The sequence below is a fragment of the Mauremys mutica genome, chromosome 11 (assembly GCF_020497125.1).
Source record: "Mauremys mutica isolate MM-2020 ecotype Southern chromosome 11, ASM2049712v1, whole genome shotgun sequence".
In the NCBI taxonomy this organism is placed as follows: domain Eukaryota; kingdom Metazoa; phylum Chordata; order Testudines; family Geoemydidae; genus Mauremys; species Mauremys mutica.
Genome location: NC_059082.1, coordinates 2510726 through 2536148, shown reverse-complemented (window position 1 = coordinate 2536148; position 25423 = coordinate 2510726). Strand labels below are relative to the sequence as shown.

Below are 25423 nucleotides of genomic sequence, written 5' to 3'. Positions count from 1 at the left end.
AACTGGCACAATTGAAAGTGTAAGTTACCAGATAAAATGCATTCCCACTGATTGAAGCTCTAACCATTTCTCTAAGACAAAGTGAAATGTTCAGTCTTTCCTGCAGAGATTGCCAATTGTGAAACAGACTCCAAATCTTAAAATTTCTTTTTTTTTTTAAAAGTCCAATTTTTTAAAAAAAGGGCTATGCTTACTGTAACATGGGAAATCTGCAGCCATAACTAACTTACGCAGCAAGATAAATTTACTGTATTTTTTCCAACATATTTTATAGGTGAACAAATTCAGCAATAAGATCTTACTGTAAAAAGAAGAGCTCTGATTTCTCTCTGTAAAGGAAACCAAGATGGCATGAACATTTGAAAAATCTGAAGCAAATGATTTAATATAAACGTATGTTGGAGAAATTGCCATTGTAAGCAAGCAAATTCCACTTTGACAAAGAGCAGATAATCTTTCAACAATTTGACGAATGATTTTAAATTGAAAGCACATTAAAAATGGCCATATGAAATTATGTACACATTTTCCAAAATATATCCAGTTGTATGTTTATTTATATAAACGTGTATGTAATATACAGAGCTTTGTAAATTAGAGTTTCTCCACCTTGCATTTCATGGTGAAGTAATGATCTCATTGCAAAAGTTGTCAAGCTTAGAATGCCAATATGGTAAAAACAAGTTCACCATAAGTCTTCAAGATTCTTAAAAGGTAAGTTTAGTGTACAAGTATTACAGAAAACCAAAATAAAACACATCCACATGTACATCTATCAGAGGCTATATATTTAGGATGAGGCCTTGGTGAAGTATGTAAGCAACTTGATCTTTGCTCCCAGAGCTTATGTTGTTGCCAGAAACCCTCAATAGAAGAAAACTGTACAACTGTGAAAACGACTTACTACTGAGGCTTGTAAAAAACACTGGAAGCCAAGCAGTTTAAAACTCATGAATTACAGAGAACCATAGTTTAATTATAAAGTCAAATTAAAAAGCCATACAGTCCCAGTTGTCTAGATGTTGCAGCAATGCCACTTTTAATGTAGATAATTGGAAGCTTGGAAAAGCAAGAAAATAATCAAAGGCAAACAGTTAGTGCAAGTGGAGAAAGACAAGAAAAAGTCATTTGACACAGCCAATGACACCCACCACTACCTATTAAATAGAAAAGAATGGATTTTAACTGATCCCTAAGAGTCAGCATGAATTTAGCAGCAGGCATAAGCGTTCAAGTTCCAACTTGTTACACAGGCGTTTACATGAAGACACTCCTGTGGTTGTTCACTGCTTTGGGGGGGAGCATATATTTTTTTTTTTTTGAAGATACCAGATACCAAAACATGAAGTTTAACTTGGACCTCACCACATGCCGACAAAAAACAAACAATTAAGCCTTGTGTCCCCGACCCGTGCCTTTTTCAGAGTATATGGCAGCAATGTTCACATGAACCAAAATGACTTTGAAAACTGCCGTCTCTGAAGGAGACTTCGAATTTGCAGCTTTTCGTATTCTGTCAGCTGCTAAGGAAAAACAAGTATTTACGGCTCCTACACTCAGTGTTAGGCTGTAGAAAATAGTTGAACTGAGCAATAAAACTGAGGGTAGTCTAGTAGTATCCCCTTTTGAAAATAAAAAACACGTCGCAACCCGCAAGCACCATGTGGATGCTGCATCAGGATTGTTTACAGAAAGTTGGTGACCAAGAATAGGAATAAGTTGTAGTCAAAACTTTTTATCAATGATGCTGTTCTCAATCCTTGTTGATCACCCAAAAAAACCCTCAAGAAATATACTTGCAATTCCAAAAGCAAAATGCTCACACAGACTTTTTAATCTTTGGAGACATGAAAGAGAAGTTTTAATTTTTACAGAAAGGAAAACCTTGTACAGCTTTAATACAACCTTCCTTTACCCCCCGACCTCAAGCATGTTGCTACCCAACATGGTACAGAAGAGACTGAAAGCCTCACCTATCCTAACTTAGGGCACACACCATCTCATCTACTCTGAGAGCAGCCTCCCCCCCCCCCCCCCGCACTAATCCTACTCCCTTTTCCACCACTTGTAGTATTCGGTTACATAATTAGAACAGATGGCGTCTTTGACTGGAGAAAGTATTGCTCCACTGTTCAACAAGCAGAGGTTGTCCCATATCCCAGTACACAACAAAAAGTTTGTTGTATCCTATATCTTCAAGCCTAGAAATCACGGAAACAGTTCTTAAAATGGGTAGGCTGTGCACTGGACTGCTGCGATAAGGCAATCTAGTTAATCTACTGCCACTTTGAGCTAGTTTGACTATCCAACTGATGCACCAAAGGAAATGTGCCTTTAAAGCTAAACAATTATTTGAGCAACATTAGCTGTGTTATGCCAGGCTTTAAATGGTTAGGCTTTGCTGCAGTAAATTGACTTAAATTCAAGTTAATTTCTGAGCTAATGAAACATCTTCAATTGACTTATGCTTGGGACTGTCAGTCCATTAAGCTAACACCAGCTTAGGCAATCAATAAAGGAAAATTAGGTCTTGTTTTCAGAGACTTACTACTTACTTTTTATTCCAACCACTGTAATGTATAAAGTATTTCACTTGTTTGTCCTTTATGGCAACCTTTACACACTGAAATAAAGAAGAAAGTTGGGTTAGCAATAGGATTTGAAAAAAATAATCTCTGGAAGTCTGGCTAAAAGTTTTCAGTCTAAATACAAAGATTTCTGTGCAAGCCACTGAAGTATTTGGCAGAAATGTCACTACAGAATAGAAACCGCCCAGCAAAAGATACATTATTAGTGGCTTTGTATTTCAGTTAAATACTCTGAGTATCAGAAGGGCTATATAAGCAGAACAATTAACGGATACTCAGCTACCCAGAGGGTTTTTAAGGGCTTAATAACTTCCATTAGGAGGAGGGCAAGAGACAACATGCTGCTGACCAGAAGACACAAGGAGCAGGTCACTTTAATCTCTCCGGTAGTCTCTGGAAAGCTAACCAGAAGCCAGGTTTACATAGTGAATGACTCAAGGCTTGTCTTCACTACCACATTGCTGCAATCGATGCAGCGTGTGTCTATTAAGCAGGTCTAGAGAAGACCCGCTAAATCAATGGCAGAGTGCTCTCAGGTCGACTCCGATACTCCAGTTCCCCAAGAAGAGTAAGGGAAGTCGACGGGAGAGCATCTCCCGTCGACGCAGCGCAGTGAAAACACCGTGGTAAGTCGACCTAAGTGACATCGATTCCAGCTATATTATTCATGGAGCTGGAGTAGCATAATTTAGGTCAACTTATCCCAGTAGTGAAGACAAGTCCTCAGTTATCATTGTTTGCATGCATACCCCTATCTCAGTTAGTTACAGGACAGGACTTCTCAAAAGTTAAGGAAATATTATTTTGGATTTCTGCATCCACATAGCAAGCTCTACATTCTGCAGTAATTATTTGCAGTAGGTGCTTTTTAGGATGAAGAATTTCTGAAGTGAGAATAAGCTAAGCTTTGTTATCCTTATACTAGACTAAGGAAACCTAAGAGAAACATCCAAAGCCCTGAATATCTGATCAAGGTGAAGATAAGCTGTTATTGTTACACACTTTAGCTAAGTTAGAGTACAGTGTTTCCTCCCCATGAAGGTACTGATGCACTAATCAAGTATTCTCAATCTTCTTTTTGATAAGCTAAAAACAGATTGAGCTCTTTAAGTCTCTCACTGCAAGGCATATTCTCGAATCACTTTGGTGGTTCTTTTCTACTCCCTCTCTCCAATTTTTCAACATCCTTTAATAATGTTGACATTAGACCTATTCTAATATCGGTCTCAACAATATAGAGTATACAGAGGTAAAAAAAAATCACCTCCCTACTCCACACTCCAAGTACCTCATTATCCCTGTGTCACAGTATCACACTAGGTTAATGTGTTGAATTGCTTGGCCACTATGATCCCTAAGTTGATTTCAAAGGACACTGCTTCCAGGATATAGTTATATATAAATATATATGGAGATATACCTATCTCATAGAACTGGAAGGGACCCCGAAAGGTCATTGAGTCCAGCCCCCTGCCTTCACTAGCAGGACCAAGTTCCCCCATTTGGTTGGTATGACCTGCAATCCTTGCTCCTAAACATGACCCTGCATTTGGCTATGTTAAAAACACATTTTGTTTGAATTGGTCCAGGTTACCAAGAAATCCTGAACACTGTATGACTGCCCTGTCTTCATCATTTACCACACCACCAATCTTTAGCTACATCCACACAGAGCGATTCTCCTGGTCCCACACACATACTCACCCGAGCTCGGATGGACTTAGTGAGAGTATTACTAGCAGTGTAACTGCAGTGCCATTGGCAGTGGTGACACCGTGTAGCTGTGCTGAGTACGTACCCTAGAGTTTCAGGCAGGTTTGTACTTGGCATAGCTAAGTCATGCCTCTGCTGCTGCCCAGGCTACTGTGGCTACACTGCCATTTATACTCCTGCTAGCTCAAGAAGGGCTAGCGAGAGTGTGCGCGCACAACCAGGAGAATCACACCCCTACCTCACAGTAGATTTTGTGTCATCGACAGATTTTATCAGCAGTGATTTTATATTTACTTCCAGATCACTGATGAAAAAGATTATTAAACAGCATTGGACCTAGTATCAGTCCCTGCAGAACCCCTTTAAAACACCTCCATTTGATGATTCCCCATTGACAACTACTTTGAGAGACGTCATTTAACCAGTCGTTAATCCCTTTTACATGTGCTCTATTGGTATTTTATAGTTCTTTTTTTTTTAATCAAAGTGTTGTGTGGTACTAAGCCAACTGCCTTACAAATGCAATGTATATTACAATCGGCACAGTTATCTTTATCAACCAAACCTGTGATCTTCTCAAAGAATGAAATCAGGTTTGTTTAACAAGACTGTTTTCCATGAAACCTCGTTGACTGGCATTATATTCCTAGCCTTCAATGCTGTATTAACTGAACCCCATTTCATCCAGGATTGATGTCAGGCCTGCCAGCTTGCTCTCTCTTTTTTTTTTTTTTTTTTTAATATTGACACAACATTAACACTCTTCTAGAATTTCCCTAGTATTCAAAGATTTATTAAAAATTATAATCAGTGGGCCAGAGATCTTTTAGGACTCTTGAGTGCAAGTTATCCAGGGCTGCTGATTTAAAAACAATCATTCATGTCAAAGAGAAGTTTACAAACCATTTAAGTGAAGAACACAGATTAGAATGAAAAAGGCAAGTGAGATTCAGAAGGGCAAATTTTGTGGACTGCAGTCTTCTCCTTACCAACTACTCCTTTTATGGAAACAGGCTGCATTAGTCTCAATTATGGAGAAAAATCATTCCTTCTACACACCCAGCTGTCTTATATAGGGAGATGGAAGAGCACAGAAGGATAAAATAGTAGACTAAAGAAACTGGGGGGGGGGGAAGGAGACGAGAGGAAATCAAGGATACTACATACCATTGGCTACAGACTAAATTCTCAGTTAAGATCAACTTTTGTGCCACTCAGGCAGCACAAAGGGGTCAGATACTGGCTGTAAGTGGGCAGCAGGAATTACTCTGACAGTCCTTGCACCATCCATCTCACCCCTGCATAGGGGATGTATTGTGCAGCATGGGAGAGAAGAGCTACACTGATCACACTCTGTGCACGTGTGATGCACAAGAGATCACACAACAGTGGCATAAGATGGAGCAGCCTACAAGCTGCTCCAACTGACAGAGGAGCCTGGACTGGTGGCAGCAGAGACTGGCCCTCATAATTAGGAAGCCATAATGATTTTCCCTGCCATCACCTCCCCTCTGCTGTGTCAGGAAGAGATCAGCCACAGGAGGCAATCTGGACCTAAGTGCACACATTCAAAATGAGCCCATCTTCAAGTGCCAGGAGAAGGGAAGAAACACTAAATAAAATGCAACAGATTATTATAATAAACTTACTGCTTTAAATTTTGCATCCATTCAGCCCAATATTTAAAGAAATAAACATTTAGTGTCTTAGCTGTACGAGATACACTCTAAACAACAAACTAAAGCCTCACTGATAGAGGTACTTTTGAAAATGTTTACTACATTACAACAATCACTTCTAGAATCATAGACTATCAGGGTTGGAAGGGACCTCAGGAGGTATCTAGTCCAACCCCCTGCTCAAAGCAGGACCAATTCCCAACTAAATCATCCCAGCCAGGGCTTTGTCAAGCCTGACCTTAAAAACTTCTAAGGAAGGAGATTCCACCACTCCCTAGATAACCCATTCCAGTGCTTCACCACCCTCCTAGTGAAAAAGTTTTTCCTTATATCCAACCTAAACCTCCTCCACTGCAACTTGAGACCATTACTCCTTGTTCTGTCAGCTGGTACCACTGAGAACAGTTTAGATCCATCCTCTTTGGAATCCTTTTTCAGGTAGTTGAAAGCAGCTATCAAATTCCCCCCTCACTCTTCTCTTCTGCAGACTAAACAATCCCAGTTCCCTCAGCTGCTCCTCATAAGTCATGTGCTCCAGCCCCCTAATCATTTTTGTTGCCCTCTGCTGGACTCTTTCCAATTTCTCCACATCCTTCTTGTAGTGTGGGACCCAGATGAGGCCTCACCAATGCCAAACAGAGGGGAATGATCATGTCCCTCAATCTGCTGGCAATGCCCCTACTTATACAGCCCAAAATGCCGTTAGCCTTCTTGGCAACAAGGGCGCACTGTTGACTCATATCCAGCTTCTCGTCCACTGTAACCCCTAGGTCCTTTTCTGCAGAACTGCTTCCTAGCCATTCAGTCCCTAGTCTGTAACAGCAAATGGGATTCTTCTGCCCTAAGTGCAGGACTCTGCACTTGCCCTCGTTGAACCTCAGGTTTCTTTTGGCCCAATCAGGCGTATCAGGTGAAGACACAAACCAAATGGTTTAAAAAAAAATAAAATGTAGCAAACTCAGACTTGCATAGTAACAAAGCCTAATGCTTAGTTCCTGAGATTAACACATTCTCATTCCAATTTTTATGAGGATGCTGTCAATCAAGTTTGTTTTAAATTTAATCTAGCATCTATAGCCACCTCTCAGACTGTTGAGAAATAAAATTGGTCTCAGTTCCAATTTTGTCTTGTCTGATGAACATTGATTTTACTCAGCCTCTGCATTCCTAATGAAGCTCAAATTAGCATAATAGTCATGCATCAGCATTAGGACACAATCTCATGATGTGCTAATGCCTCCCACAGAGTGATAGGCGCCTCAACTCTCATTAAGGTCAATAGAAAGAGTGGGCCTTTAGTGAGTATACCAGCATAGGTCTTTAGGATCACAGTCTGTAAAGCCATGCCACACTAGTGCTAAGCTACCATGGCATTGCAAATAGCTGAACCTGCTGTAGTAACTGGGCTTAGAAATTCACCCAAATTGTGAGCTCAACTGTGGGAAAGTGGATAAATGTTTACAAAGTGTTCCAGCCACATAGAACGATAAATGCTGATGCTGAAGACAGACTGAATTAGTCCAATCAATGCAGCCTCCTGATCTAACCCCAGGACTGTGTTAAGCTCATGACTGGTAAACAAGAAAAGCATGGGACCTAAAATTGGTGTCTGAAATTAGGCCTGTTGGGGGACAAAACAACAAAGGGATGAGTTATTCCACCCATCACTATCTTTTGGGGCCCTTAAAACCCCCCAGAGTTTTGGGGATAATTTGAGGACGAGTGCAACAACTGCTGACTGAAAGAAGGGAAGGAGCAAGCATCACCATCATGGCTGCTACTCCCACAGGCTCCTGGGACCCTGGAATCCACTCTGACATTGTTGGGCATTTAGCATCCTGATGGCATCCTGACCAGCCTGACATTGCCACCTCCACTGGCTCCAGGTGAATCTCAACCACCATCTAATGTGTCAGACTTCGTCTCTTCCTCCACCCCCGTGTTCTTCTTTCCCCACCTTATTCCTTTTCTTTCTAGGGGGGGAGGGATAGCTCAGTGGTTTGAGCATTGGCCTGCTAAACCCAGGGTTTAATCCTTGAGGAGGCCACTTAGGGATCTGAGGCAAAAATTGGTCCTGCTAGTGAAGGCAGGGGGCTGGACTTGATGACCTTTCTAGGTCCCTTCCAGTTCTAGGAGACTGGTATATCTCCTATTATTACCTATTACCTTATCCCTCTTCTTTTAACTTCTGTTCAATAAGAGTCTGGATAGCCAGCAAAGACAGCATCTTTCACAACATTACTGTGAGCCTGTGACCGAAGACACAGTAAATGCAGCCCTAACCAGCCCATGATGGTAAAAATCTGTCAGGTCTCAAGAGTGGCTGATAAAACCATGTATTCTGCCTGTTTTGCCAACAGTGAGGTTGCAAGTGACATCAGGCACCAGAAACAGAAACTGCATTTTCTAGCTCTTCTCTCGTGTGTTCTTCTTGTTTTCTAGGAAGCAGGATCAGACTTTAAACAACCACCACCTCAGCTCCAGCCCATCTCAACTAATGTCTTCTCTTTTCCCCCCAAAAGGACAATTATTAGCCTCTTTAGCTCCATCTAGGACTGTCAAACAAGAGCATTTTTCTTTCTAAAGGGAAAAGGAGCAAGGGATGTTCAAATGGAAGCCTTATTTAAGGCCTTATATTTCCAATGCTTTAATTATTTTTCCTTCTTTTTCTGTATCTTCAATAAAAGATACAAAGGATTTTTAATGGTGTTTGTGTCATGGTACTAAGCAGGCTGAGGTCTCTAAACCAAATCCCGAACCTATCGAATGGAATACCTAAGACAGAATGACAGTGACAAGCCTCCCTTTCTCTAGCCTCATCTTTAGCAGGATCAGCACTGTTCTCTAACAACCGCATAACATTTAAAAAATAGGAGTAGTATGAACATAAGTCACACTATGATTTAATTCAACAGCAGTAGTATAAACTGGGTTTTGACTACTTCTGCAGATCTGGTACGTATTGAGGAGAACTGGCTACTCACCCACATCCACCCATAAAAAAGGGTAGAACACATTTGGAATGTGAGTAATCTCACTGCGTAATCCATGTTGTAGTCCTGCTCTGCCTTAGAATATCCTTTTAAACCTCTCCCTCTACACCTCATTTTGTCCTAGTACAAGACAGAGCTTTTTTGGTTTTATTGTTATTCCTTCTCCCTTGGAGCAATTAGGTGTCATTTTGACCCCACCTACACAGATTTACAAGCAACCTTAGAGCCTAGAAAATTTCTCTTAGAAATCGATCTTATTAAAAACATGGTAAGTGCACAGAGGGGGCGTCAGTGACCTAAGACAATTCAGTGTTGTATCTAACAACTGATAGATTCAAGTATTAAGAGATGATATTCATGATTAACTGGAAACCAAACCAATTTTCAATTTGTTATTTTGTAATATTAATACATACACACGCTCCTTAGAATCCGAGAGCATATTTAGAAATAGCAGAATTCTAATAGGAGTCTACATGAGATATATTCCATTTCCCATTTGGTGAAATCTTTTCATGTTTTTACACACGTCTAGGTCCATTGACAGTGTCAGTCATACTGCTTCAAATTCCCACTTACTACCTCCATTACACCTTTATCTTGCAAGTTTTTAATCTGAATATCAATATCCAACAAATGTATGCGCTTTACAGTTTGTAAAACTGCAGGTTTCTTACAAAAAGCAAAGTAATTTGATAGTATTTTCTTTTCATCAGTTCTCTCCTCAGTTTATCTTGAATTCTTGACTCAATCCGATCTAGTACTTAGCCAATAGGATACTTTAATCCATTCAATTCTTGTGTTCATTATGTAAATGTTATTTTTTGCTGTCATCTGCAAAAATGAGAACCCAGACATACCTTTGCTTCATAAAGGAGAGGTCCATGGAAACACAGCACTCGTTCACCTGGAAAAGTTCGCAGATAGCCATCTGATTAGTCATATTGACAAACAATACTACAAAGACATGCATTTTACAAAAGAACACAGGAAACCAAACACCATTAAGAGTGCTGTGCTAAGAGACTGCCCAGTGGCAGCATATTACCTACACACTGTCAAGCTAGAAAGCAATCACTTCAAAAAGCAGCTGCTCATAAAATAGAAGATGAGTGGAGGGTTCTGCACCATTTAAGTCCCCCACTGGGGATGTGCAAAGGGGTTGCCTGCTGAGCAACCACACAGGGGTGCCTGCCTATCCCCTGTGCTCTGCAAGAAGGAATTCTGCACAACCTCTGCGCAGGCTGGCACTGAAGGCCACGCTGTATGGGCTGGGCTGCCCCCGACATCTGTCGATGCAGATACAGAATGGATGCAAATGGCACAGAGCCCTGTCTCTATTCCAGCCCACAGCCTGGGGAAACAGCTGTGAGGGAGTGGCCCAGCAGCCCTATACCCTGGTTCAGGCTGGATCCTACCTGCCTAGCCTCTCTGCATTCTAACTGGATAGAGCGCTAATACTCTGGCTTTACATGAGTGGACTGAATTTCAACCTGAATGTACAAGCAGTAAATAGCACAGCAGAAACAGGTCAGTCTTGTTGCAACAGACTTAGATTCTTTTAGAGGGATCGGTTTCATTTTGTTTTGTGAAAGGGAACATGATGCTCTCTTATCAAGCCAGCCAACCTACGTCTCGTTTTAAAATTATGGTGCAATAGAAGCCTAATATTTAAATAAGAGTTTTCCTTTTCCTGGAGGAAACTCAGGACCTGACATTTCTATTGCAAAAAAACAAACTAAAGAAAACCAGATACAATGACATCAGGTTCTTCCCCTCCCCAAAGGAGGGGGGGGGGGAAGTACAGCTGAATGAGGGCATTGCAGGGGGAAGAGGCTATTTCACTTTTGAACAGATTGTTTTTACAATCAGGATTTCAGCTGCTATAAGATCCATGTTGTGCAGTTGTTTACAAAGTGGAAGTCTAATTTATCTAACATAAGATCTCAGAGGGCAGATGTTTCCTCCTGTACAGTTCTCCCTTATAATAAAGGTCACACCCTTTACATTGGTGACCAGTTCTGCATATCAAAATAATTAAGCTGCACCAATAATTTACAGGGTTACAGTCCACTATGGAGTACCCTACATTCCCTTCCTTTTGCAAGGAGGCCATTCCTAGCTTTGTTTACCATTCCTTTATGCCTCCAGGGTTAGCTGGTTTTAATAATCCTTTAACTGCACCAAATATTTAATGATCAATTTACTAAACTGCTTTTCCAATTAATACTTTATTCCCAGATTCAATATAGCGGTAGGATAAAATAGATTTGGAGAGTTCACTGTAAATACTAATCAGCGGGATTTCATGCCCACAGTGGGTGAGAAAAAAAAGATACACTTACAAGAAAGCAAATTCAAAATAAAACAGTTTCTGTACAGAGTTATGTTAAGAAAAAAATCTGTATGAAAGTGGCTTGCCAAGACTGGTCTGACACCAGCTTAAAAAATATTTTGCACAGAGGAAGTACCCACTTTGAAGTCTCTTGTGTATTTTTATTAAAATGTGTTTTCCATTATAAATATTTAATCTTAAAACCAGTTACTCAGCATGCAGAATAGCTATTTAAAAATTATAACTACAGTATTTCACCTCTATTTTGCACTGTTTATTAACACTGCTGGTAAACAAGCCTCGTTTACTTGTTCTTAAAGATGAACATTTTGCCTACGTTTTAGAGGAGTTAGGCTCTTTACATAAATACAGACCAAGAACATTCTGATTTCTCAGTACCGGGTGTCTTGGAGAAATAGTGCTACAGAAAGACTGACAGACCTTCTCCCCCACAACCACATGTCACACTCAAAGAAAACACATTAGAAAGAAATTTACCATAGCTTTCCCCAACACTAGCTTAGATCAAAATAATTCCAAGTCATCTCTCTGCAGTATATAGACACAATAAGGCGCACTACAGTGAGACACCTCCTTTATTTATTCAGCTCTCCTAAAAAAACCAAACAAACAAAAAAAAAAAAAGACATTTTGGAATGGAGCCTCTTTTTTCGGGGGGGGGGGGGGGTGCAAAATAGCTCTCAAGAGAGAACCAGGCATGCTTTGTCAACATTCTTGGATGCCAAACTATGCCAAGTGGTTTTGTTGCTTAGTAATGCTGCTCCTAGTTTCCAAGCTAGATCTGGTCAGTCCATGCTGCTGTCCAGAGCCTGCAAGTTCTTCTGCCCACATGGCATAAACTTGGCTTCCATTGGGCTCCAGATAAGCCAAAAAAAGCCACACACCTTGCAGGACTGGGGCTTAAATGCTTAACACTGCATTATTTTCACAGGTGGAAGGTCTCATGTAGTCCAGGGATTCTAATATTATCTACATTAACAACCTGATCCAACTCCAAGTGAAGTCTTTCCATTGACTTCAATGAGGTTTCAATAAAATGCCAGTTGCTGGATCAAGATCCAGAATGGACAAGATAGAATGCAAAAGACATCTTTGCAAGATAAATCTGCTTTTTAAAAGGTAAATAAATACTGCTAAATCCAGGGGAAATTTTTAAAGATCACTTGGTGTTAGCTTTTCTAAAGCTAAAATAAAAATGTGGCATATTATACACTGCACTAGAAATTTACAACATCAGCACTTACAATACTTCTCTTTCCTATAGGAATACATCTTAACCTGTGCATTTAAAAAACCTACCAGCCTTTCAGATTACATATTTAAATATCAATAAAATATTTCATTTTCTTAAATCCTAGGGAGTCCATTCTAAAAAGCTAAAGAGAACTCCCCTCTAGCCATCCCCACCAGGATTCCTTCTACAGATAAACTAGAGCAGAGGTTCTCAAACTTCATTGTACCATGACCCCCTTCTGACAACAAAAATTACTACACGACCCCAGGAGGGAGGACCGAAGCCTGAGCCCACCCAAGCCCCACAGGGGGCCAAAGCCAAACCCCAACCCCAAGGATTACAGCGCTGGGCAGGAGTCCTGTAACCTGAGTCTTGCTGCCCAGGGCTGTCTTGCAGTGGGGTAGGGGGTCTTGGGGCTTCAGTCCTGTGGGGCACACCTGCCAGAGCTTGGGGCTTCAGTAAGAGTGGGGCTGAAGCCCCAAACCCTGGCTCCCAGCAGGCGTGCCCTGGCTCTCAAACTTCTGAAGATTGTTGTATGCGGCTCGGAGGGCCAGTAAGCTTGGCCACCCATTCTAGAGAAATTACTACAGAGCCTGTATAATTATGGTTTTTTTCCAATGTTACTGTTATTAACTGGCCAGGTTATGTTTCTTTTGCAATAGCTCTAAGGATAGACTTCAGTGTCATGCAAAATTCATCTCCCAAGCCAACAAAGCTTAATATACCCCAACAGTTGTCATTTGTCCATTCTAAAACCACTTATTTTTAAAACAGATTTTATGGAATAAGTTGAATCTTTCATGGAAACATGACAGGAGTACTTGTGGCACCTTAAAATAAATGTGTTAGTCTTTAAGGTGCCACAAGTACTCCTGTTCTTTTTGCGGATACAGACTAACACGGCTGCTACTCTGAAACCTGTCATGGAAACATGTATGTCATGTTTCAGCCTGATGCAAATTAAGGCCTGGTCTATGCTACCAAGATAAGCTGACCTATGTTGACCTAACTATATAAGCGTACACTAAAATTTCACTCCCAACAACATAACTGCCCTGCTACACCAACTTAACTCCACCTCCATGAGAGGCATAGAGCCAATGTTGATGTAGTTAAGTCAATGTAGTGTCAGTGTAGACACTGTGTTGCTTATACTGACTATTACTGGCTTTCAGAAGCCATCATACAATCCCCCACACTGACAGTACAATCAGTACAAGAGCTCCTGGTGAGGACGCGCACCACTGACAGAAAGAGCAAAGTGTAGATACGCACAAGCGATGCAATTACTGCAGCAACTGTAAACCAACATAAGTTAGGTCAACTTAATTTTGTAGTGTAGACATGGCCTAAAACATTAAATGCCTCAAAAAACAGGGGTTCTGTTATGAACAGAGACCACCATAGCTATAGCAGTGTTGCAAGTCACCACAATAATCAGCATATGATATTTTACAATATCCTTAAGCCACACTTATAAAGACTATGTCATAATGCAAGATTCAAGATCCCTAATTGGGCTATCTTATAATGATATTTTAAGTAACAAAGTAAACATACTTCTCAACCTCAAGAAGAGAAAATCTTGACAGTCCTACAAAAAACAAAAATCTTTCATTGGCTTAAATGCCCACCGATGTCCATGGGAGTGCTTTGATACACACCTATGAGAAAAACAAAAATCAAGCATATTTTGAGTAAAGGAAAAAGTCCAGCTGAGAGCGTTGAGAAGTATGAAAAAACAAAACAGCCATTTCCTAACCCTTTCTCTGATCCAGTGAGCTTTAACATCCTAAAGGTCCTCTGTGCCCTCAGGTACCATAACATCATGGAGCCCATTTACTGCACAGCTAAAGGCCTCACTGAAGGATTGCCAAGGAGCTGCAAGCGCTCTGTAAAATGGAGTACACAGACTGCAACTACCCTTCTGGAGGAGACTGCTTCCAGCAGGAAACCATCCACCTTGATCCATGCTGCAAGGCCACTCAGATTCATCATCACCTGCCAGGATGTGCCATCTCCGTGGGTCATAACTGGCCCTTGGATGCTGTTTTTCAGCCCCCCAGTCCACAAATCACTAGTCTCAGATACGAAGTGCATGCAAGCAATACAAAGCACAGAGAGCTGGAGTGGCCTCCCCTACAACTGCAGCAGTAGGTTGATGGGGTTTGTTTTGTTTTTTTAAGAAAACCATCATTTCCCTTTAGCCCCCCCCACGTTAGAAAAATAAACTGCAGCCGGAAGATTAGACAGGGCCTTCTCCAGTTCAGACACACGCAGAGCTCCGTGCAATACTACAGCATGGACTGGCCACAGGATCCCCACCAGCCACACACCTCTGCACCCACAGCCCAGCTAGCCTCCCCCTGCACCCCCCAGCCCCCCAACCCAGCCAGCCTCCCCCCGCACCCCCCCAACCCAGCCAGCCTCCCCCATCACCCCCAACCCAGCCAGCCTCCCCCCGCACCCCCCCAACCCAGCCAGCCTCCCCCATCACCCCCAACCCAGCCAGCCTCCCCCCATCACCCCCAGCTCCCCCCATCACCCCCAACCCAGCCAGCCTCCCCCCACACCCCCAGCTCCCCCCCATCACCCCCAACCCAGCCAGCCTCCCCCCACACCCCCAGCCCCCCCCACACCCCCAACCCAGCCAGCCTCCCCCCACACTCCCCAGCCCCCCATCACCCCCGCCCAGCCAACCTCCCCCCATCACCCCCAGCTCCCCCCATCCCCCCCAACCCCCCCAGCCGCCCCCCATCCCCCCAACCCAGCCAGCCTCCCCCACACCCCCAACCCAGCCAGCCTCCCCCCACACCCCCAACCCAGCCAGCCTCCCCCCACACACCCCAGCACCCCCAACCCAGCCAACCTCCCCCCACACCCCCCGCCCAGCCAACCTCCCCCCACACCCCCCATCACCCCCAGCCCAGCCAGCCTCCCCCCACACCCCCCAGCACCCCCAGCCCCCCAGCCTCCCCCCACACTCCCCAGCCCCCCCATCACCCCCAGCCCAGCCATCCTCCCCCCACACCCCCCGCCCCCCCAACCCAGCCAGCCCCCCCAACCCAGCCAGCCTCCCCCTGCACCCCCCATCACCGCCTGCGCCCCAGGTGCCTTCCCAGCCCGTCATCACCGATACCCGCCCCTCAGATCCCCCCACAGCCCGGCCGGCCTCGCGCTGCACACGGGTCTCCAGGCCTCCCCGGGCCTGGCCGCGCCTCAGCCCCCGCCCCCAGGCCTGCACCCCACCCCGCCCCGCCCCGCCCCGGGGAGCCGCGGCCCCGGCCCGCACTCACCCTCCTGGAATTTGGGCTTGGGGTCCTGCTTGGGCGCCATTTATAAGTGACTCTCCCTCCTCCCACCCCGCCCCTCCCAGCGGGGCCTCGCCAGCTCCGCCGCATTATAACGGCCAGCCCCGCGCATGCGCGCCGCCGCGCTAGGCATGCTGGGACTTGTAGTCCTGGGCGGGCTGAGCCCCGGGCTCTGGGCTGCGGCCCCGCATCGCTGGCATTGCGCAGCCAGCGACCCCCCCCGGGCAGGGGAGCCCATCGTCGGCGGTCCCCAGGGGCCAGCCGCCGCCCGGGGCTGTCTCTCCAGCCCTGCTTGGGGCTGGCACTGCCCCGGCTGCTGGCTTGCAGGCCCCTGCAGAGCCCCCGGGGCGAGCCTCGCCCTGGGCGCGGGGGGACGCTTCCCCCGGCTGCACCGGCGTTCGCCCCAGCGCCTGCCCTGCAGCGAGCCCCGGCGCTGGGCGTGTTCCGAACTAACAAAGCGAGCCGGGGCTCGGACCCGCGCCGGCTGCATTGTAACGGGTTAGGGGGTGAGAGAGGAAAAGAAAAGCTCTCGCCCAACGTGGGGCTCGAACCCACGACCCTGGGATTAAGAGTCCCATGCTCTACCGACTGAGCTAGCCGGGCAGTAGGGAGTGGGGCTGCTCTTTTTTCTAGTTCACACTGTGGGTCTGTCTGAGCTGGCTGTGTCCTTTGTACCCCATCCTGCCCCAGGTGGATTTAGGGAGGGTCAGGCAGGATCTCTAGGCTGTTGCATAAAGCCATGTCTGCACATTTATACATTGGGAACATGCTGCCTTTTGCTGCCCTGCATCTCCAACTGCAATGGCTGCAATGCCGGCGCCCTCCCGTGGCTGGCTGCAAGCTGCCATGCGGCACAGTGACCGGCCCGGGAGCTGCGGGACACTGCCCTGCCTGGAGAGCACTGTTCCCACGGCGGTGAGTGCCAGAGAACGGCCCTGTTCATCTCGCAGTGCTAGCGTGACCAGATGTCCTGATTTTATAGGGACAGTCCTGATATTTGGGCATTTGTCTTATATAGGCTCCTATTACCCCCCACCCCATTGCCGATTTTTCACGCTTTCTATCTGGTCACCCTACTCGGCGCTATCAGAGGCTGGTGCCAACACTTTGCGCTGCTCCGGAGCTGCCCGTCCTCAGGTCTCCTGGCAACAATCACTCATTGAAAATGCCCGGGCACCGGGGCCAAAATACCGCTGGTTTGTTACATGGCCTTGACAGCATAATCGCCAGCCTGCTGCACACAGCACGACAGACAAGGGTTTCCTCCTACCCGCCTCTTAAAAACAGTCCACGCTGCAAACACTCCTTCCGAACAGCAGGCTGCACGAAGCTAAGCTTCAATTGATCCATCTCTGAGTGATTCAGAGTCTCCGTCTGTCTGCACTGACCTAGTGCACCATCAGAGGAGTGCTAGGCTTCAGGTGCTGAAGAGTTCCCGGTTTCAGACACAAAAATCCCTCTGGTGCCTCAGAAACTGAAGACTTTCGTTCATAATCAATCATGAGAAATTGCAAATTAGGTCCAAATTTTGTGTTCACCCTTTTCTCCCAAAATACATCTGGGCTTCTGATTTTGTTGTTATTTTTACATTCATTGGATTAAAAGGAGTGTTCGGATTTCTAACCTGGGGCGAGCTAGGATCAGATTGTTCATGTATTAACCAGCACCAGTTTGAGATCAGTTAGACAATAAGACGTAGGGGGCAGGGGACTGGTTTGACCATTCACAAGCACAGGCACAACATTCTGTGACTGTAAAGTTCACACCAATGGGTTAGTGAGTATAGAGTGTATGTGCCCGTCCCTCACCTAAACACTGGTTTGTAAAGGTTGCCAGACTTGCAGTCCTGGGGAGACTTTAATGTGTGCCAGTGCTCTCTAACATTAAGCCTCTTCTACACAGGTGTATGTTGATGTTTTCAATATTTCCAATAAACATTTAAAAAGTGAAGCCAAAATGTAAATACCTTAAGAGATGAACGATTGAGGTGCTGCTGGCGGTGTGGGCCAGAGCAGTGGCAGCAGTGTGCAGGTTGCACACTGGGTACATACCGTACAGGTTTGCCAGATAACATCTCACTGGGAAAACTTCCTCTCCCCCCTGCCCTTAGTCAGCTACTCAGCCCATTTTCAGGGACCATCTTATACAGTAACAACAAGGAGTCCGGTGGCACCTTAAGAACTAACAGATTTATTTGGGCATAAGCTTTCGTGGGTAAAAACCCCACTTCTTCAGATGCATGCAAAGCTTATGCCCAAATAAACCTGTTAGTCTTTAAGGTGCCACCGGACTCCTTGTTGTTTCTGTGGATACAGACTAACACGGCTACCCCCTGATACTTGGTATCTCATACAGTGCTAACCTGCTCCTGCTGCCCAGAGAGCCCGGTGATGTCAAAATATCCAAAGACTAATGAACCTAGTAAAAAAATCAGTTCCAGCAGTGAATCCAAGATAGCAGGTCTAGAGGAAAGGGATCCATTTTTTTCTATATCTGCACTGTGCAATGCTGGTCTCCAGGCTGAGCCTCCCTGCAGAGCTCCTCTCCCATTGCTACAAAAGCCTTGGCTAAGGAACTGGAACCCAGCAAGCCAGAGGGCAGGTTAGGGAGGTTGGCAAGGGGTCTGCTTATGGAGGATTCACAAGTCCAAAACCCTGTGAAAACATGCTGAGTTTCCCTCCACCTCACCCCCTTCCCTAGCATACATGCATGCTGGAGTTGAGCATTCCTCTTAACCTTTCACTTTGGGATCTAATCCAACCCAGTGTGCATTGTGCCATGGCTTTTGTGCTTATTTGCCTGATTGCACAAGCTGCTTACTTAGCTGATTTCTAGAATTTGGCAATAATCTATTATGGGTTCAAAGAGGGTCCTTTTAATCATTGTGGTAAAATGTGTGATATTGCTGTACCTCAGACAGACACCATCGGTGCTTCACACCAGAAGTGATTGCTTTTCAGTGGTGGATGAAATGATTGCTATGAATATACAGCTTGTACATCAATTTGTAAAGTGCTTTTGGATCCTTCCAAATAAATGGTGCTTTATAACTACATTAGTAATAATAAAAATAGCTTATGCATGTAAAAGCTAAAGAGGCATAGCAGAGCATTTGTTTTTTATTTATATTTTAGGTCTAAGAAATATAAGAATTTGTATTTGAATTCATTCAGACATTCCCAGCAGAACCCGCATGTACTGAATGGCTGGCAGGCAGAGCTTTTGTTTATAGCAGCATATGTTGGTCAGCTTGTCGTACAGCCATTCCCCATCCCAACTAATCCCATACCTAGGGCCCTACCAAATTCACAGCCATGAAAAATGCAGCATGGACCATGAAATCTGGTCTTTGTGTACAGATTTCATGGGGGACACCAGCATTTCTCAAACAGGGGCCCTGGTCCAAAAAGGGGTTGTGGGGGATTGCAAGGTTATTTTAAGGGGGTTGTGGTATTGCCATCCTTACTTGTGAGCTGCCTTCAGAGCTGGGTGGCCGGAGAGCAGCGGCTGTTGGCCGGGCACCCAGCTCTGAAGGCAGTGCCCTGCCAGCAGCAGCACAGAAGTAAAGGTGGCAATATCATACCCTGCCATCCTTACTTCTGCACTGCTGCTGGAGGCAGCTCAACCTTCAGAGCTGGGCTCCTGGCCAGCAGCTGCTGCTCTCCAACTGCCCAGCTCTGAAGGCAGTGCCACCGCCAGCAGCAGTGCAGAAGTACAGGTAGCAGTACCACAATCCCCCTACAATAACCTTGCGACCCTCCAACAACTCCTTTTTGAGTCAGTATCGCTACAATTATAACACTCTGAAATTTCAGATTTAAATAGCTGAAATAATGAAATTTAGATTTTTTTAATGCTCTGACCGTGAAATTGACCAAAATGGATGGTAAATTTGGTAGGGCTCTACCCGTACCCCTTCACCATGCAGCGCACCTCCACGCATTGGGAGAAATCCATCCCCTGAAGAGAGCCAAGAGAAGGTATAAGTGGTGCCTAGCCCTTGTTCTGGCCCTTTGCAGAGGACTGAATCTTGTCTTATTGTAATTTATGATTGGATAGCCCCCAGTAGTCGGGGGCAGGGCTCAGCTACCCTGGGGCTCTCTTCCAGTTTATGTCGTATGTTCCTAAAGCTCATGCTTCAGGCTTTCAGCCCCAGTGTGTTTCCCCCCAATGTTTTCTGTCAGGGGTTTTTATCTTCTTCCTCTGGACTATCCGGGATGGCCACAGCTGGAGATGGGACATTGGATGGGGGTGGAGAGGGCCAGGGCTCTGAGCTGGCATGGAGCCTTCTCTCTCTCAGGTGCTTGGCTGGCCGGTTCTTGCTCACATGCTCAGGTCTAACTGATTGCCACATGTTGGGGCCGGAAGGGATTTTCCTCCAGGTCAGACTGGCAGTGACCTTGAGGATTTTTTGCCTTGCTCTACCATGTGTGGGTGTGGGTCACTTGCCAGGATTAACTGGGTGTATCTCACTGAATTATTTCCATCACTGCAGGGGCCTCAGGCACTCAGGGCCTCGTAGTTCTCAGCCTCTGGCAGAAAATAGTCTAGTCTCCAGTGCTGGTAAGACTTTGGTCTCCCTTCAGTAGTTGGGCTTAGCATGTGGGTGCTGGGTGGTGGTGATGCCTGCGAAATACAGGAGATCAGACCTTGTAGTCCCTTCTGGCCTTGAATTCTATGAATCCAGGCTCTGAGCGATGCAGGATGCACTGTGCAGGCCAGGGCAGGATTCAGCTCTGTGATTCCACAAATACAAAATAAACATTCAAGTTGATCTAAACCAAACAATTTGGGGAGCAGATAATTTTAAAAAGCAGCTTTTTATTGGCAGTTTAGTATTGAGCCTTCATTAAATAGCACGAGAAGCAGCTTGTTATAAGAGTGGCACAAGGGTCTGGCTATTTACAGGTCATTCATGTTTTTGTACAAATCAAGCATAAAGAATCACTTTAAAATAGTTCATACTTTGCTGCCCTTCTGTGATAAAATTATCTCCATTTTCTTAGGCCAGTTTATAAATCATATTTTAAAGTAAAACTCTTCTAAAAAGTAAAGATTCTGGTGGAGCTGGTGGCAGTTTACCAAGCCGGGAAGCTCTTGGGGGCAGGGACTGTCCTTGTTCTGTGTCAATACGGTGCCTGTTCCATGGCTAGGGCTCCTAAGCACTGCAGTAATGCCAATAAAACACAAACAAATCATATGAATAATCCAGTGTAAACAACTCGCTCTGATGTTGAGCTGTCATGTTGCTGACTTCAGCTTGCCATAGAGAGCAAAATAAGGCATACAAAGAAATATGCACTTTACACTGATTCATGTGAAGACTCACATTTAAGACACCCCATTTTGTATTTGGGTTGCCAATGGACCTTTGTACCCACAGTGCTGCATTGTGCCCATAGCAGAGAAAAGGTGCCATGCTGCGCTGAAGCAAATCCAGCCACCCCTCCAGATTAAGGGGGAGATCCCCTACTGGCGTCTCTTTGCCAAGGAGTGATCTCACCCTGCTCACACCTCCAAGGAACTCTGGTCAGCCTGGCTTTGGAGCTGAGGAGACAAATACAGTTTTATAGGTGACTGATGATTGTGTCACCCCACGTTATCAAAGCCCAGTTCACGCGCACCTTTTCCACGTTCTCCGCTAGAAATGGTGCGTCCAAACGCTCCCCGGGAGTTCATTTCTAGGGGATCTTTGTCCTTCCTGAGCCTTTGCAGCCACCCTGGGCGGCTGGCGCTCCCAGAAGCAAACCGCAGTTGCCTGGAAATGCACCGCCACTCCTATTGCTAACCGACAGCACCTGCCTGCTGCGCGCCTGAGCACTGACAGTGCCATGGTCGGTGCCTGCCCGAGGCCCCTGCAAGCAGTAACTGTGAATCCCCCTCTGCCCTCAGCGAACGAACCACATCAGCCGCCTTCCTTTCTTTACTCGGCGCCGGTGCCCGCGGGAAATGCACCGAGCCGGCGGAGTTTGCAGGAACTTTTGGCTCTCCTGTGGCCTTCAGCCGAAGGGCTCGGGCCCGGGAGCGCACGGGGGCTGCGCCGCGTGGCTGGGGCCATACCAAGAGTTGTCAGGTCAGCACGGCGTCTCCTGGAGCTGCCCCGGAAGCCTGGCTTCCAAGGTGGGTCCAATGCGCCTTCCCGGGGGCTACCGCAGCCGCTCCCCCGGGGGTGCTGGGGGATGAAGGGGAGGGTCGCCCGGTGCCAAGGCTCCGCGCCCTGGCTCCCATCCTCCCGCGGCCCCGGCACAGCTCCCGGCCGGAGCCGCTGGCGGAACTCGGGGAGCCGCAGGCAGTTCAGCAGGGGGTCGAGGCCGCTGTTGGCGTGCGCCAGGCACACGGCGACGGGGAAGAGGTAGGCGGGCCCCAGGCAGTAGGCTCTGTCCCAGGGCAGGGCGCCCAGCCTCACCAGCACGCCCCAGAGGGTGAGCGCCTGGCTGGGCAGCCAGCAGAGGAAGAAGGCCAGCACAGCGACGGTGACGGCGCGGGTGACCCGGGGCCGGGCGCTGCCCAGCCGGCGCAGCAGCAGCAGGTAGCAGAGGCCCAGGGTGGCCAGCGGCAGCACGAAGGCCAGCAGGATCTGCTGCAGATCCAGCCAGTCCCGGCCGTCGGGGAAGCGCAGCAGGCAGAGCGGCTCGCCGGCCACGCGGCGCAGGGGGAGAAGCGGGCGGCGGGCAGGGTGGCCAGGCAGGCGGCGGCCCAGAGGAGCGCGCAGAGGCGGCGCACGGAGCCGGGGCGCCGCAGGGCCGAGGCCAGGAGCGGTAGCGGGCCCCGCTGAGCGCGGTGAGGAAGAAGGCGCTGGCGCACATGTGGAGCGCGGTGGCGCAGAGCACCGGGGCGCAGAGCGGGGCCCCCAAGGGCCAGCTGAAGCCCAGCGCCGCCTCGGCGCCCCAGAAGGGCAGGGTCAGCGCGAACTGCAGGCCGGTGGCCGCCAGGTTGCGCACGAAGGCTGGAGCGGGGGCGCCGCGGCCGCTCGCCCAGCAGCCGCAGCACCAGCAGGTTCCCCACCGCGCCCAGGGCGCCCAGGCCCAGGTAGACGGCGGCGATCAGGATCCGCAGCGCCAGGGCGGCGCGGGCCGGCACCGGCACCGGCACCGCCACCTCCTGCAGGGCGCGGAAGCTCGGCCGCTGCCAGGCCGAGGCGCTCGGGAGCCCCCCAGACGCGCGGCCGGGGCCCCCTTCCAGCCAGGCCGCCCCGCCGCCCTTGGGGGGCGCCCCGCGGCGAGCTGGGACCGTGGCCCTGCCGGGGCTCTGGGAGGGAGCGCGGGCGGGCGGGCGGGTGGGGGCGCAGCGCGGGCGGGCTGCAGCCGGGGTCCCCCGCAGGGCCCGGGGTGAGTCCGGCAGCTGCCGGGGAGGGGCCGGTCCGAGCGCAAGGCTGGGCGCCGGGACAGAGGACCCCGGCTGGCTGGTGGCCGGCTGCGAGGCGCTTTTATCGGGGAAGCCGCCACGGAGGCGCCTCCCCTGGCCCCGGCGATTGGCCGCAGGTGCCAGGCTGCGGGCAAGGAGCGGGGCTGGCCCGTCCCTCGCCGCCTCGGCCGCCCCCGGGCCGCACGGAGCTGTCCGCGGTGCTGAGCCTGGCCCCTGCGGGCGGCTCTCCAGGGAAGCGGCTCGCGCCCGGCTCCGGGGCGCCCGGGACAGCTGCGGCGCTTGGCTGGTGGCTCGGCTCCTCCAGGGGGAAGCGGGTGAGTCTGCAGCGCCGGCCGGAGCAGGGACTAGGGTGTGTGTGGGGCGCTGCCCTGCACGGGCGATGCAGGAGACCCGCCGCCTCCCGGGGCAGGGCTGTTTCCTGCGGGATCTTGTCAGGGCGCTGCGCGTTGCGGGGCTGGAGCGTGTGAGGCGGTTCCCGCTGCTCGCTGGCTGGTCCGGGGGCACCCGCTGGAGACCATCAGAGAGGGATTAAAACCCGCTGCCATGGGTCCGCTTCTCCCCTTCCCAGCGCAACCAGGGGCCACTCAGCGCCCCCGCCAGAGGCAAACAAACCCACCGGGCACTTTCCGAAAGGGCCCGAGCCTCCTATTACCGCCAGTGAAGCGCAGGAGCAGCCTGGTGGTGCTGCCCAGCCCCCCACGCGTGGGCGGCTGGGTCACAGGGACAAGGGTCAGACCTGGGCCCGTTATACACACACACTGCCCCAACACACTGTCACACTCTCACACACAGAGAAGGACTCACACACACACACACATACACACACACACTGCCCCAACACACTGTCACACTCTCACACACAGAGAAGGACTCACACACACACACACACACTGCCCCAACACACTGTCACACTCTCACACACAGAGAAGGACTCACACACACACACACACACACACACACACACACTGCCCCAACACACTGTTACACTCACACACAGAGAAGGACACACCCACCTACACACACACTCCCCACAACACAAGCTCTGTAGCCTGATCTATGTATTAATTATATTGATTAAGCACTTAAGCATTCCAGTTATCACAGGGAGGGTTGACGGGTTCTTGTCCCAAGAGCAGGCCCAGTATTATTGAAATGACTGTGTAGCTGGGAACCCGATGGGCACAGGTGGGCGCACTCACACTATGGGAACTCTTCTCTATTTCCATTTAGCACTGTCACGCTCACTCTGTCTCCGGAAGGTGGATAGAGATAATACAGAAAGGACATCTGAACATCCATGTTCACACCTTCCCTTGCAGAACAACCTGCAATGCTAGCCAATATCTTCCTCATCACTGTCACCTTCCTCATCTTCATCAGTGGCTAGCATTCTGGTCCCTCCCAAGGACTACATATCTCTGTCCTACGCCCCTAGGCTGGGATGCAACTGGGAGTTGGGGAGACTCCACCATGCAGACCTTGGCTGACCCATAGCCTCTCCCATTCAGTCAGGCACAGCTGCCCTGTCCCCATGTGTCCTTGCAACCCCTGTCCCCATGTGTTCCTGCATCCCCATCCCCCTGTGTCCCTGTACCCCTCTACACCCTGTCTCCATGTGGCCCTGCAGCCCCCACCCCATCCCCAAGTGGCCCTGCAGCCCCAACCCATTCATCCCCTGGATCAATGTTGTCACCCCACTAACTCCTGAGCCCATGCCCCACTCTGTCCCCCCCACTAGCCTTTCTGAACCCCAGTCTGACTCCCCAGCAGCCAAGTGTGCCCCGCACTGTCCTTCGGGTGCCTCCTCACCTGACCCCGCTGTGGGGAATACGGGGCTGGCTGCCCTCTCTTCTAGTGCCACAGCAGCTGCTGGGGGGCAAAAGGTGTAACTGCAGTGCCTCTCCAGCAGAATCTATATTCTGCAGAGAAAAAAATATCTATGGGGGACATGGATTCTGTGTGTGTGCTCAGTGGTGCAGAATTCCCCCAGAAGTAATTGTAAATATGCATTTTCTGTATTGTGAATGAGGTGGGGAGGGAGATTTCCTGGTAAAAATAAATAATAGTTCATAAAAATTGTTGTCAAATCTATGACAAAGAATATCTGTTAAAGGCAATTTTAATTAACCTTCAACCACTCCACTGTGAGCAGTGTTCCCAGCCTTGGCAAGGCTAGGCCTCCTC

At 48.2% G+C, this 25423-nt stretch overlaps 1 protein-coding gene, 1 non-coding gene and 1 pseudogene across 4 annotated transcripts in view; all 3 read right to left on the bottom strand.

Moving 5' to 3' along the window:
- MORF4L1 (mortality factor 4 like 1) overlaps positions 1-15974 on the bottom strand; it is a 38410-nt gene extending 22436 nt beyond the window's left edge. Inside the window, exons 1-4 of one of the 3 annotated variants that reach the window (XM_044980167.1) lie at positions 15860-15974; positions 9834-9880; positions 2556-2623; positions 303-329 (exon numbers count right to left, since the gene is read on the bottom strand). In XM_044980167.1, coding sequence (XP_044836102.1) covers positions 303-329; positions 2556-2623; positions 9834-9880; positions 15860-15899 — 182 coding nt within the window. In that variant the 5' untranslated portion in view covers positions 15900-15974. Of the gene's footprint in view, positions 1-302; positions 330-2555; positions 2624-9833; positions 9881-14123; positions 14228-15859 lie in introns of all 3 variants that reach the window. The other 2 variants (XM_044980169.1, XM_044980168.1) reach the window with 2 other exon arrangements.
- Positions 15975-16404: 430 nt separating this feature from the next.
- On the bottom strand, positions 16405-16477 carry TRNAK-CUU. Its single transcript has one exon. It is a non-coding gene; the product is annotated as a tRNA-Lys (tRNA).
- A 5466-nt stretch (positions 16478-21943) lies between these two features.
- On the bottom strand, positions 21944-24538 carry LOC123344041 (annotated as a pseudogene).
- Positions 24539-25423: the final 885 nt, after the last annotated feature.